Source organism: Thermobia domestica, chromosome 11, assembly GCF_964235325.1.
Source record: "Thermobia domestica chromosome 11, izTheDome1.hap1.1, whole genome shotgun sequence".
NCBI classification, from domain to species: Eukaryota; Metazoa; Arthropoda; class Insecta; order Zygentoma; family Lepismatidae; genus Thermobia; species Thermobia domestica.
Window position 1 is genome coordinate 69,640,563 of NC_137464.1, and position 14,447 is coordinate 69,655,009.

Consider the following 14,447-nt stretch of genomic DNA (forward strand, 5'->3'; position numbering starts at 1 on the left):
CAAAGGTAAAGCCTAATATAGCAGCAAAAGCTAAGTTAAAAGCTGAAACTCGTTTGGGTGTAAAATTGACACTAATATACAGTATTGACCAAAATATGTTTCCAGACACAAAGCCTAGAATTTATTGTCCTGCCTGACAAAACACCAGGTAATTTCGAGAATATACCAAAGTTACCGAACCGAAAGGACTGACAGACGTATGATCGAATATATTTGCGTAATAGAAAACATCCTTTTCTGCCTGATGACAAGAAAGACATATTCTCTTGTGCTAGACCCTTGTAAAGGTCTTAAAACAGATGACTTTCGTTTCTCAACTCGATGCATTTTGATTGAATCTAGATAATGGAACAAGTGTCTACACGGAGAAAACTTCCAATGAATAAGAGAGATTATTCTACGTGTGATTATTATAAACAAATTGATCATAGGAATCAAACTATTGAAGGCTTATACGGTTATTTTTTGTAATGTTTTCAACATCAATGAAGTTTTATTCGTTAAAATGTGTTCTCTGCATATTTTAAATTCAAAACCGTAGCCATGACAATAAGTATTAATAATTGAAACATTCGTAATATGTTCCGTTTGGGCTTTAAGTTACAAAGTTGAGATATAATACTGTGTTTGTTCCTATGTATTAGATAAGATTTCTAGAGTTAAATGATAGGTACAGCATCATTTCTGAGATATAACGGATTACTCATCTGCTATTTTATCAACTTTTTATTCAATATTTCGAATGCTAAGTCCGGACACTTTCTCAGAGATACATCAAAACAAATATTAGCACTAGGTTTAAAAAATATATAAGGGAATCTGAGAAGACAGAAGCTATCTCAGGGTTATCAAAGCATCTTCAATTCACCAAACACTCGGTGCAAAGATATTGGTGCTTTTCACCGTGCTACCTGAAATATTGAAAAAAAAAAAAAAAAAAAAAAATGTGTTCGAATCATATTACATTAGGGCAAAATCCAAAACTTGAGTACCAATAGAGATAAGAAAATCTAGATAGAGATTGAGACAGTATATTTACCAGTTACATCAATAAAAACAAATATTAGTTTTTAAAACTTTATTAAGTACATATTTTAATATACATGCTACATTCTGAATATATGAAATTAAAAAAAATACAAAAATTATATTAGTGTGATCTAGCTACATTGTGCACATTTCGTTTGAAATAAGTCCCCTCGCAAATGATTAGGACGAGGAATTCAATCAAGATGTATCCGTTTATTGAATGAAACCTGGAATATAAGAAAGTGTATAAGTATTAGGTTAATGTACTAATCTTAGGATATACAGGCATTTATATATTGTTGCTTGTAGCAAAATAATAGGAATAGCTTACAGTGTCATGAGAACGGCAAGTAACCATCAGTACTGATAACATTTTCATAGTAATCTTAAAAAATACCACTGTTGATACAAAATATACAGGGTGGTCCAAAAGTAGGTATACACGCCAGCATTGATCAAGTGTAACATTCTAGCTTATGGGTTTATTTGCTTCAGCTGTTCCGAGCTTAAGATACAAGTAAAAAGGCTTTAAGAACAAATAATAACGAAACTAAATCTACCTGATGGATAACAATAAGAAATGATATATAAAACAATGAGTTTATCATTACGGGACTGTATACCTACTTTTGGGCCACCCTGTATATAAAAATCAAATTGTGAAAAAAGGGCATAAGCCATTATGTGTCCCTGAAAAGAGTGTACGAGTGTTTTCGAAATGTTGATTTAAAAAAATATATCAAAGGAACTTTAGTAGGTAAGGAATTTGTTATATTATAATGTGTTCCATACGCTCGATAAGTTAGTAAAACTTAGTTTTTAAGTATTAATTTGGACTAACTTTGATATACGTCTATCGTTTAGTACGTCCCATCTTCATCACCAGAGTTTTCTTAAAGCGTCAACTGCCAATTCATAATAATACATTTTATGGCATTAATCGTTATGGTATAGAAGTATCATACAAAAACCTTCTTTCTAGAAATAAATTACATATACACAAATATCTCGCTATTATCAGAAATAAAAATTGTACTCTTTAAGTATCGAACTTTCACAGAACCACTCTGAAACTCACTTGAAAATTATTCAAAATTTTCCGAAATTGTACAGATGTACTGTGCGGTTACAACCTTGAGACTGCAAACTGTACTAATCTTCTACTTGTGAATAACATAATGCACTAACAGACTTCATACGTCTTTAGACTGTCATAGGTATCCACAACTCAAGTATTACATTTCTCACATGATATAATTAATTAGTACGTTTTTACTTGTTATTATCTACAATGCACTGATTGTAATTCCTCGAAGATAAATTCCTTTGAAGGAAAAGCCCTTGATAAAAATGGAGGTCCCGTAGAAAATTTCGGAAGTATTTAACGATAGACGTATATCAATGTTAGTTTAAATTAATATTTATCATGTGTCATTTTCATTCTCTAAGTTGTTCACTTTTATATCGTAATTCGAAGCGCTTAAACTATTAAAGTAAAAAATAAGGTATCTGAGTGAGAGAGTTCTGTTTCACATGTCTAGTATGTCGACTTGATCACTACATAAAATTTTGTGATCTTCGTCGCAGGTTGACTGGCTGACAGAGAAAATGCGAGAAGCAAATTTCACAGTTAGTTCAATGCATGGAGACATGCCTCAAAAGGAGAGAGATGCGATTATGAAAGAGTTCCGATCTGGTCAAAGGTAAGAATATGTTATGCTCTTGTGTTCCTTGTGCAGTCGTGGCTGCTGATTTTGCCTATGCAACCTACTTCTGTGGTCTAGTGCCATTATATTTTAATCTTTTACCACATGTCAGATTACTGGATTGTGATTGTCATTTCTGGAACAGTTTTATTTTTGTGTATTATAATCCTGGTTACTTGCGTTTTGCATATTCCATAAACTATAATTAATCTGTAGAGAATATCGTTTTCTAAATGGCAGATATACACGCAGGATAAAAGTTAGAAAATATGTAGTTAAAATAAAGGAATTTCAATGCGGACATGTAAAACATATTTTAACACAAATAAATTTGACAGCTTTTGTTAAGATTAACTAATAGCCATCTTTTGTGCGGCCTGGGGATCCTAAACGAACGAATATGTTTTTGGTATGATTTCCGTAACCAAGGCTACTGCCTTCGACAGCCAAACACGAATGAAGAGCTACGGACTATATTTTGTTCAAGTTAGTCCTTTCTTCCACAGAAAATATCAGCAACAAATTTTTGAAATGTTGGTAATCGCTATACATATTAATAAATAAATTTAAAAAAAAAAAAAAACTGATGTGTAGTGAAGTTATTTTAAATTGTTTGAAGCATGTGTAAATAGTAACATCTTAGATTGTTTTTATATCTTGAGCTAAGCTTGTAAGTTGTAATTTGTGCAATGATCACCACACATGAGAAGTTATTCCTAGTTTCAATATTTTCTGTGGAAAAAAAAAATAGTTGATGAAATGGAAAAATATTAGTGAAGCTGAACCCCTTCATTAGTATCTAGGTGTCGAAGCAACAGGAGTGGTTGGCGAAATCATACCAGAATATAATGATCCAATTAGGATTCCCAGAGCATACAATAGGCGAATGTTAATTATTGATGTGAAACATGTATTTTATTTATGACAAAATAGTAAACCACTTGTGGATATTAAAAAGAAAGTAGACTATAATTATTATTATTATACGCTTCATCCAATAAGAAGAGTAAGAAGTAGGAAGAAAGAAAGAAAGAGAGAGAGAGTAAACATATAGCTTGTTTTTCCAAAATTAGTTAGTTCTTACAGTTCTGCACTTCTAATTACACACAGGTTGCAAGTACAGTGATGTGTTTATCTTTTCCACGTTTGGTTCTGCAGATAATTTTCAACTTGAATGAGTGATTGACGGAGTAATACCGTATGTACACTCATGTCCAAAATTATTGTCGCATGTCTATAAATATGTTGTAGGAATATAATTCGTGAACGAATTCGCCCGGTATTTCTTATAATGTTAGTATGTGTGTAATTAGCAAAGACATGCATGTAGCAAATTTCATGTCAAAAGAGCAGTAAATAAGAACAATAAAACGAAAATAAAACTTTCTTGTCCATTTAGCAACATTTTGTTTTACTCATTCTAATTTTCTTATTTATAATTCTTTTCCTATGAAATTTACCACAAATATACATTTCCCGATTATACACATAGTATCAGTATTAAATGTACCCTGCAAAATCATTATCAAATTATATTCTTACAAGAAGATATGCGACAATAATTTTGGACATGAGTGTACTTGGTTATATTACACACCCTTTTTTTGGGGGGGTGAGGGGAGAGGCAAAATTGGTGGAAGGTAAGTTGTTTTTTCATATGTTGTGCAAGTAGCTGTGGGAAGGAATTTGGACGGAGCTTACGGAAACTTTCCCTCAAATGTAGGATCTTAGGATTTCCTTTATATGTTGGAACTTTGCAAATTGCAGTTACAGCGATTGTTACGTATGTCAATCATACTAAAGTAAATTTCTCATATAAATTATGCTCTTCAATTTTACGCCAAAAATCTTGTAATGTGCACGAGTAAACACGGTAATAGCAGATGGCTATATGTGAGTTGGTCCACTTGTATGAGACCAAACAGTAGGTGCCAACTCCACATGTTTTACTATGCATTTATCAGATTAGTGTTGAATTTAGTTTCTGCTTTGAATGTATTCTGTTTATCTAAAGTTTTATGGCATACATAAGTTTAACACTGGATCTTTTAAGAGTAATTGTTATTTTTCACCTATTCTCTGCATTTGTTTAAGTTGTAGGAAAACCTCAATTATAGCAGAAAGTTTGCCTTACAGCAATGTACCACTTAAGACAAATGGGACTATTAAATGGAATTATTGAGATATCGGTTGTCAATAATATCGAAATTTGTGTCAATAAACAATATTTCGCAGAGGTAGTTTGCTTTTTTGGTCAGTAATTTCTACTTGATTTCTTAAAGAAATACATTGACTTCGTAAGTAAAAGTAACTGAAGCAAGTTTGAAAAAAAAAAGTGTATTAGTGTTTATCGGTCTAGAACAGCGATTCCCAACCTTTTTCTGTCTTTTGTACTCCTTGTCTAACCTTTTTCGTAAATTTTTCTCAAATCTCAATAAAATATTTCTGTTTAACAATTACTTTTACGTGTGATATCTCTCCAAAAATAGGTATAAATAGTAGCATATTTCAAACAACCGTACGTCTCATTTCAGGATACTCATTGCTATAAATTGAACTTCAACTTCAACTAACTCATCCTTAATAAAGTCTCGGAACGTACCGGGAATTGAGTGATTTTTCGCCCTCCAATAAGATTCAACCCATGTAGTGGAAATTGAACCTAAAGAGAAATTTCTCTCCTTTTATTTTTCATTTTTTCCCGATATATACGTAGATAATTTTTCCCCTTAGTTTAACATTCCTCTCTTCTGTATTCTTATCAATTCACCCATCCCATTAACACTGTTTTCCAGTGGCGTACGCATGGAAAGTTTTGGGAGTTCAATCCCCTCCCCTTTCTCCCCGCTTGAGCAAGATGATATGGAAAATCGAGCATTTAGTATATTAAAATATACCATATATTTAAAAAACCACCCTTTTGCTGAAATTCTGCGCACGCCACTGCTGTCGACTATACCATTATATTCATTATTCGGAATTGCAAAAGGAAAAAGAGGTAAGGCAATAATTAAGGAAAAAAGTTACAGTCGGTTTGGTACAGGATCACTGTTGACAGACAGAATGATAACTTATATTGAAAGTTAAAATTCGTTATAGTTACATGTTTTAACACTAAATAGAGGAAAAGGAAGGAGCTTAACAATAATTTTGTAATTCTGAACATGTCGTTATACTGGTGTTGGTTGAAGCGATACTTTACTGTGTATTTGAGAGTTTCTGAGTTTCGAACTTCATAATTTTTGATATAAAGAACTTTGATGTGCATTGCCGAGTCTTAGTGTAAATGCCAAACATTGTGTTAGAAGTTTAGAGCTTCATTCTGATGACATAATTTTTTTTCTTTTCCAGTCGAGTACTTATAACAACTGATGTATGGGCACGAGGAATAGACGTACAACAAGTTTCTCTGGTTATTAACTACGATCTCCCCAACAACAGAGAATTGTATATTCACAGGTAGGATTGTTAATCTCTAAAACTATATATTTTCTAGTAATAGGAATCCAGAGCTCCCGTTTAACTGAATGCTGAGGGCGTATTCCCTTTGTAAAGGCACAGGTAATTCGATGTTGACTCAGCGTCGTAGGCAAGCGAGAAGCAATCTGAATTAAGAAGTAATGAACTCTAGTTTAGAAAGCCAGAAATAATAGCACTAGGTGCTTGTGCTCTGACGATTCATCGATCAGTTGAACATGCGCCATTTGGCTGTTCTATAGGTCTTCGTATACTATATAATACCAGAAGTTCACTGGCTTCTAATTTAGGTAGCTTCCTTTGTACTTGCCTCACGGTTTGTTTATTGATAGGGAGCCACGAGTTTAAATCGCAAGGAATGTCATCTTGAATATGGCAGTTCGGTAGTTTTAGTCTTATTTTTACAGGTAATAAATGTGGCACAATTAGTCTAAAATGCACATCTTCTTTTTCTGCGTTTGTGTGTTTAAAATATTATTTTTCTTGTTTAACTATTAATGGTGTAACTATTTTTTGTATTTTGTAATCATTTTTTTAATTAGAATGAAGCTTTTTCTTAAGGCACAGATATTAATAGTCTTACCTTGTATCATGTCCACAGTTGAGAATATACAAGAGTGAACAGATTTAGAAAATAAAGAAACGAAACACTTGACAAACTGGCATAAATTAACCATCCATGTTGGTATAGTAATTTTTATGTCGTTATTCATGCTAATGAGGAAGACGTAACCGTCGATTATCTCCCCGCGGAAGTTATCGAATATCAAAGCTTGGAGTTCACTACGGTGACATCTGTTCGAGAAATATGAATGTATTTTACAAAATTTCAGAACCTTTCCAAATGAAAACGTAATTATGAGGTTTAAGAAGACGTAAAGTTATACTAGGTACCTCAAGGAAAAAAACAAAGCTCTTTTTGTTCTTTTTAAAGGACTCTTTGCGCCACATTTGTATTTTTTACGGGACGCTGGAAAAGGAGGGGACAATTTCCAGGGTGTCTATCGGTCATGAAAGTCAAGAAATTTAGCTTTATGGTCACGATTTTTTTATCTGTACGAATATAAGTATAGACTGGAAAATTTTATTGTATACAACGTCAAAATTCACCGCCAGAAATGTTTGTCGGCTTTAGACGCTACCATATCGCAAGCAAAGCACGCTTCTGTCGCATGAATGAAAATTCGGCGTAATTCACATTCAAATTCTCTCTTGAGACTGTCCTTCAGCTGGTATCATTGAGCAGTGGAGATGCAAATCGCATTTCATCGCCGAAACCACCTACGCATCTAACCAGTTTATTCAACTGTAAGAAGATACCAACCTTTTATCATTCCAAAGAACAGCCTTTGAAAGTAGAGATAAGATAAAGATAAGTGCTGAAGAATATAGGTACTGTTATTAGTTTTTGAATGTTACGAAATTTACTGATTTGGTAAAGGAAAGGTCACGAAATTTCATTTTGGAATTTTAGTAGACACCCTGATTCCGTCAAAACCAAGTATTCCTCCGTCTCCACTTCCCCTCCAAGATGAAAAAACTAACGTAATTCGTAATACAGTTCGAAGGATACATGTCCAACAGTTAAAATACAGCCTACCTTTTCCAAATGTTCGAGGAAAATGGATAGACATTTACAGTGAATTTCCAAAAGTCCTCACAGGTTAAGAAACATTCCTAAAAAATGAGTTGAAAGCGGTCTGAAAGCCACTCATAATTGTGCTGATAAATTGTAGAACTTTCTTTGCCGAAAAAGAAATGTTATTAAGGGTTCTTTCAGGTTACCTGTAAGAGTGAGGGTGCGTAGTATCGATATGACTAAAATGAACATTAAACGATAGAATTAAAGAATATGGTGGTCTACAGTCATTACACCTCAACTTCTGGAATGTCAAATGATCGGTCTAAGGTCAAAGAAAAGAAAAAAAAAAGTTCGAATTTTGTATCGGTTGTGTAGAAAGAAATGCAAATAGTGTCACACACCTACAAATAAATACATATAATGATAAAAATCACTTTATTAGCAAAACTACAAATATTTATTACTATATGTGTGATTACTTATAGTGAAACTGTGTGTGCGTAATTGGTAGATACAATAATATGGCAATAGAACATGTAAAAGGGATAACAAATAACCACCAGCATAAGTTGAATAAAATAATCATTTTATACATTGTGAATCATTCAATTATACAGTAAGTAAATAATTTCTGCGAGTTTCCTATGTGTTCATATCAGCTTCATATATCTACGTCTCCTCTTACTGAGCTCGGAAAAGTCAATAGCTATAAATAGATTGCTGAAAATTCGCTGTTTATAGAATACTTGATAGGGTAAAGATTACAGTTAGTTCAAATAGTGTAATGTACCTATTAGCCCGATTATAATACGATATTTTTAATATAAGAACAGTCTGATAGAAACCGTGGTCGTATTATAATCACACCCTACGCGTAGTCCGTTACATTTGAAAAGAAAAGCATATTTCATACCACGCAGTTTTCTGCGAGCCCCCTCCGCTGGTCCAGTGGCTACACGCTCTTGGGTGCACAGGATCCTGGGTTTTATTCCCGGTGGGAGAGTCGTAAAATTTCAGAGCATTACGGTAGTTCGTATTCCACCTTAAACTATAGCTCCACTTCTCATAGTTTTGTGCTGAAAAGAGACGTAAAACTCCGACCAACCAACCAGCTTTCCTGCGTCCATTGCGCCACTCGTCACGATCAGACGTGTATAGGAAATTGATGGTGTAAATGCGTCATATTATGATTTGTTTTGATGGATACCTAAGATTTGCTATGATTTCACTGCGCTTCAACGGGGTATTCAGATTCATCTGAATATGACACCAAAGTATTGAATACGGACTTATCATAAGGCACCAGAAAGGGAAAGTGCAGTAAAGACCGGAATTTACAGTAAATCTTAATAATCACCATCATCATAGCTATTCTGCCATAATTCGCACTTTTTTTTTAATATCGTCTCTTTTGCCTCTCCTTGATTTTCCTGCAGGTCCTTCTGGTACATCCCTCATAGTACGGTCTCTTCTCATCTAATGCCCCAACCAATTTTTCTTCCTTTTTCTTGATTACATCTAAAATTGTAATTTTCTACCCTACTTCTTCATTCGTTTTCTGTCCGATATCCCAAAAACTTCGGGTTTAATATATTCGAGGTCGTACTAAGTTCAAGTTAAAAAAAATAATTGCAGATTCATTAATAAGTAGTATTTGCGCAAAATTGCAGAGTAGAATGTAAGCTGTATGTCCAAAAGGTCATCAAAATAATGGAAAAACGTCTAGTTTGTTACACATGAGATATCTGAGGTGGCAACACTGAGGATGCGTGTTCAGGGTCTGGTCGTTGTTAGTAATGTGTTAGATTATTAACTATAGTACGTCAGGTGGAGTAGAATAGAGGCGTATATTAAAGCAGACACATGGTAGTGATGGAAAATGGAAGCCTCCATGAGTTTCGAAGAAGAGTGGTCAGTTGGAGCAAGTTTATATAAGGCGGCAAGTGTATTAGGTGTGTTGCAGAGAACAATATCCAAAATGATGGCCTACAGAATTCATAGCAAAATAGTAGCAGCTAAAAGTGATTGTGAAAAACAGGAATCGCCAAGACTCAATATTGCCACTGAGGACTGTAGAGCGAATGTAGCACAAGTGATACGAAACTCGGCAACTGGAATAGCCTATAGCGACAATCACTGTTCGATGTAAGTTGCTACGCGTAAACGTGAACATCTGCAGGCGGGTTCCAGCTTCCAAACACTGATCACGGTCGACAACGCTTTACGATGGAAATGGTTCCGAGAACATTGAAAGTGAATCGCCGGTGATTGAAAACTCGTAATATAGTCCAATGAATCCTCTTTCGCGATAATTCTTACAATAGGCTGTGCTAATATATGATGGACACCCAAAAAAAGCGTATGCTTCGAACTCTCTTAGTCTTACGCTGAAACATTCTGTGATGCTGGGGACTTCAGTTTCCTGATGTTCCGTGGGTAATCACATTCACAGGATATATTACTGCCGCTGATTATGTGAACACTTTAGGTGACCATGTGCATTTTATGGCCCAGATATTAGTTTCTGGTCAGTGATGCAATTTACCAAGATCACAATGGCTCGATTCATTCTGTTTGAACTTTTGAGCCGTGGTTTTATGAATATTGAGACGAACTTTTCAGCAACTCCCCCGGCCCGCCCAATCGTCAGACCTCAGCATTGTTGAACACCTGTGATTAGTTCTGGAGCTTAGAATTTGGAGCAGATATTCACTCTATCTTTGGTGACGGAGCTGAGTAGTGCACTTCATGAGGAATGGTACAGTGTTTCTCGGGAAACCTTTCATGACGATGTGCCTCCCTTCCACTTCCTGTTCTGCATTCTATCGCTGGTCTCACGCTTATTAATAAGTTGCATTTTCTTTAGGTGTCTTCATCACTTTGATAATAATTTATACTACTAATAACGTATGTTCCAGCGTATATCGAATTTGAAAGTGTCATCCAGTGAAGGAAGCAGCATTGTGAATGACAATTTAAGCCTGCTTTGTATACAAGAACTGTCAGTTCTTGTACTCCTGTATATTTTTAACTCTGTCCATCCATTCGTCTATCTTTATAATCGTACAATTTATTTATTTATTGCAAATCACATGTTGTAAATAAACTAGTTCCCTTCAAGTGATATTTTAGAGAATAAATGAAATAGGATACTTTTTATAAATATGTAAGTTATATTTCTTCATCGTTTGATTTCTGAGAAGTATACATTATATGAAATGCTCTTATTAAAATGTCTCACATGGGAAGTACAAAACGCCACAAGTATAATCTAACCATTTCGTTACAGACATTATACTTCTTCCTTGAGTCGTGGAATCTTAAAAGGACAATATGCCAAGAGACTAGGGATTATTTATTTCTTCATTTCCCTACTTTCTTAAAATAGTGATCTGCTCAACAAGAAACAGTCCTCTACGATTTCCCGTATATTATCAGTGGTTCTTTATCTTCATATGTTTGGTGTGCACGTTTCGTGCTTTTTATTGAAAACCAGTAGCGGTAGTATGAGCATGAAGAATGCCACAAGTAGTTCGTCTACAAAGCGCAGAATAGATCATAATCCATATGAAAGTGCGCATTTCTAATGGATTTTCTGTGAGCCCTTAATACTCCTTGTACGTAGGTACCATACATTAGTGTGATAGCTCGATAAATTTGTGTATTGTATTTGTTCCATTCTTATAAGCACAATGATATGTTCTTAAGTCTAGACATGCCAAGATAAGATTAAACTTTGTTTTTCTTTTTAATTTATTATTATTATTAATATTAATAGTGAGGGCACAGAGCCTTGGATAAAAGCTCGAGTAATTTGGATTCCCCATGAAGTAGTCAGTCTCGTCTTACTTGTCTGTGGTGCTGGAAAAGATCTGTAAATTAATTAGTTGCAAAATAAAATATACACAATAATGTAATTTATTTGCAGAATCGGTCGATCAGGTCGATTTGGGAGGAAAGGTGTGGCCATTAACTTCGTGAAGAGCGATGACATCAGGATTTTGCGTGATATTGAACAGTACTATTCCACACAGATTGATGAAATGCCTATGAATGGTAAGTTAATTTTCATATTAAGTAGTTAGTCGTAATGAGTGTGGTGCATATTTTTGAAGCGTGTTCTGTACGCTTAAGAACTAGACATCGTTTCGGCGGAATTAAGATGATGGAGTTGTTGGGAATAAATCTCTGCAATGATGATCACTTGAGAGTGAATGACGCCCTCTCTTGTTCTCACCAAGCGCAAGATATTAGTTTCATGATTGAAGATATTTTTGACATGAGATTTTACTTGTTGACCAACGCTCAGTTGCTCCTTTCACTGCTTGATATTGGCTGACATCACTTTCGTTGTCAGCAATAGTGCGCGACATAATGATCACTGCCCTTGACGAGTTAGTGATGGAACAACTAAACGGCAGCATTAGTGACAATATGTTTCTTTGTTTTTTGCTAAAATGTGGGAACCCATTCACCCAATTATGAATTTCCCCAAATAGATGATAGGTATAGTATTATTACGTGGTCTAACCAATTACTGGTCAATATTTCTCGTTTGTCAAAATTATAGTAGATCAAAGCGTTTAAATGATTCTGTTTAAACTGACATATTAATTGTGAGCAAGGGACATTTTTTTGTGTCAAAGTTTTTCTCCATAAAAGAAGTTCTTACCGTAGTTTTCACCAATTACATTCTCGTCCTATACGCAGCAGATATTTTTAGTGGTTTAAGTGTATGATAGGGCCATCACCTACAACAATAGGGCCATCACCTACAACCTAGTTTTGGTTACGAAGTTTGATTTTGTAGAAAGTATATGAACGTAGTTAACGTTAGGTTAGATCATTACGTAGAAGGTTACATAAGCTAAGTTAGTATGATATTTAGGTTACATGTAAAGAATACACGAGTAGGTAGTGATGTACACGCAACATTATTAATCAGATTAATTTTTCTAAAGCTTGTCGAATATACGGCATGGAGACCACTACATCGCTAGTCATTTTTCTCACCATCCAAGATGTTTTAGGAAGTAGTTGAGTGCGTATTTGAATTGGAGGTTTGTAGCTCTGCATTCGTTAAAGTATTGGATTCTTTAGAGAATTAGTTACAGTAGAAGTAAATAAACTATTGGGTAATGTTCTTAGGATATACCGTATTTGTACAAATATAAGCCGCGTGTGAATATAGGCCGCAGTACTAAATTTACGAGAAAGTTCAATTAGACAGTACTTTGAGATACATCTATCTCCCTCCCCTTCTTTAACTTCCGCATAATTAAGGGTGACTCATGAAGATGACCTTTGTGATACTGACTCTGATCAGCATTCTGGATCGTCTAGCGAGGGTGAAGAATCAGACGCTGGTGATGATGAGATGGTGGGAAATGATTGTGCTTGATTTGGGTGAGTGCAAACAAGCTGATACAGTTTTACAGAACAAAGTTGCTTTTCTTTTATCAAGAACAGAACTGTATATACATATTCCGTGTATATTATATATACTGTATAACAAAGATTAAGGTATTCCTGTTAATAAAGGTATTAAATGTACAAGTGTTTTCTGTGCCAGTGTAAGGTGTTACCAGTATCCAATGAAGGTGGCAATTTTTGTGAACAGGATATGTTTTTCTGCTATTTTCTTCTTAAGTCTTTGGTGGTTTACAAAAGTAACTGTAGTAACTTGTAATGGTATTCATTTCAATCCACAAGATACGTGTACATGTAATTTTGAAATTGATGATTTATGATCTGAGGGAAAAATCTCGATTATAGGCCGCACCATGATTTTTCAAGTCAAAATGTAGGGAAAGAAAAGTGACGCGTATATTCGCGCAAATACGGTATATAGAACTCTCTTGTAGTTATATGGTTAGCGTTTGCATCTTCGGCGCTAGAGACCCGAGTTCGATTTCCGGTTGGAGCTCATGTGGTTCGGATCCCTCATTAAGCTGTACGTCAATGTTTCATATAGCCTTGTACTGAAAGGGACACTAAATCCTAATTCAACCAATCATAGGGTGCATATAGTTATGACATTTAGTAATACTTGTGTGTTTTCGTAATTAAGAAGTATATGTTATATATTTAATCTGTCGATCAGTTATACACACAATACTAATTCTCTTTTCCTTTTCTTTATCCAGTGGCTGATCTCATATAGAGAAGTTTTAAAAATGGACCAACATGGAGACCAAGCGCCCGAAGGACATTCTTTTACACACACATTTGCGCACGTTTGACAATTACATGTTCGATTTTTCTTTATTTGTTGTATTATAGCTTCAACCTGTACATGAACAAGAGAATAATATGTTTTTTATATATTGCATTCTGTGTTTTAATTATTTTATGTTACACCATTTTACCAAAATTTCACAAAGTGACGCAAGCGAAACTAACATTAATCTACCTATAGTAATGAGTTGTATTTGTAGTAACGAAATAAAACTTAGTCACAGAGGAGAAAAAAAAAAATACACCTCTGACTGAGTGGTATAATATTCCTGTTTTGTAGATTTCCTCGTAGCTCTAATCAATATAATTAGCTTTCACTGTTTTACAGTTTTCTTACATGCATTATTTCCTTCACCTGTTGAATCAAAGAGAAACCGAAATAGGTCAATAAATTTTAAAATCTCATCCAATGTATA

General features: G+C 34.5%; 1 protein-coding gene across 1 annotated transcript in view; it reads left to right on the plus strand.

Moving 5' to 3' along the window:
- LOC145664157 (eukaryotic initiation factor 4A-III) overlaps positions 1–14,125 on the plus strand; it is a 48,038-nt gene extending 33,913 nt beyond the window's left edge. Inside the window, exons 7-10 of the mRNA XM_081730561.1 lie at positions 2,617–2,732; positions 6,087–6,194; positions 11,723–11,850; positions 13,941–14,125. Coding sequence (XP_081586687.1) covers positions 2,617–2,732; positions 6,087–6,194; positions 11,723–11,850; positions 13,941–13,957 — 369 coding nt within the window. The 3' untranslated portion in view covers positions 13,958–14,125. The remainder of the gene's footprint in view (positions 1–2,616; positions 2,733–6,086; positions 6,195–11,722; positions 11,851–13,940) is intronic.
- The last annotated feature ends 322 nt before the right edge of the window (positions 14,126–14,447 follow it).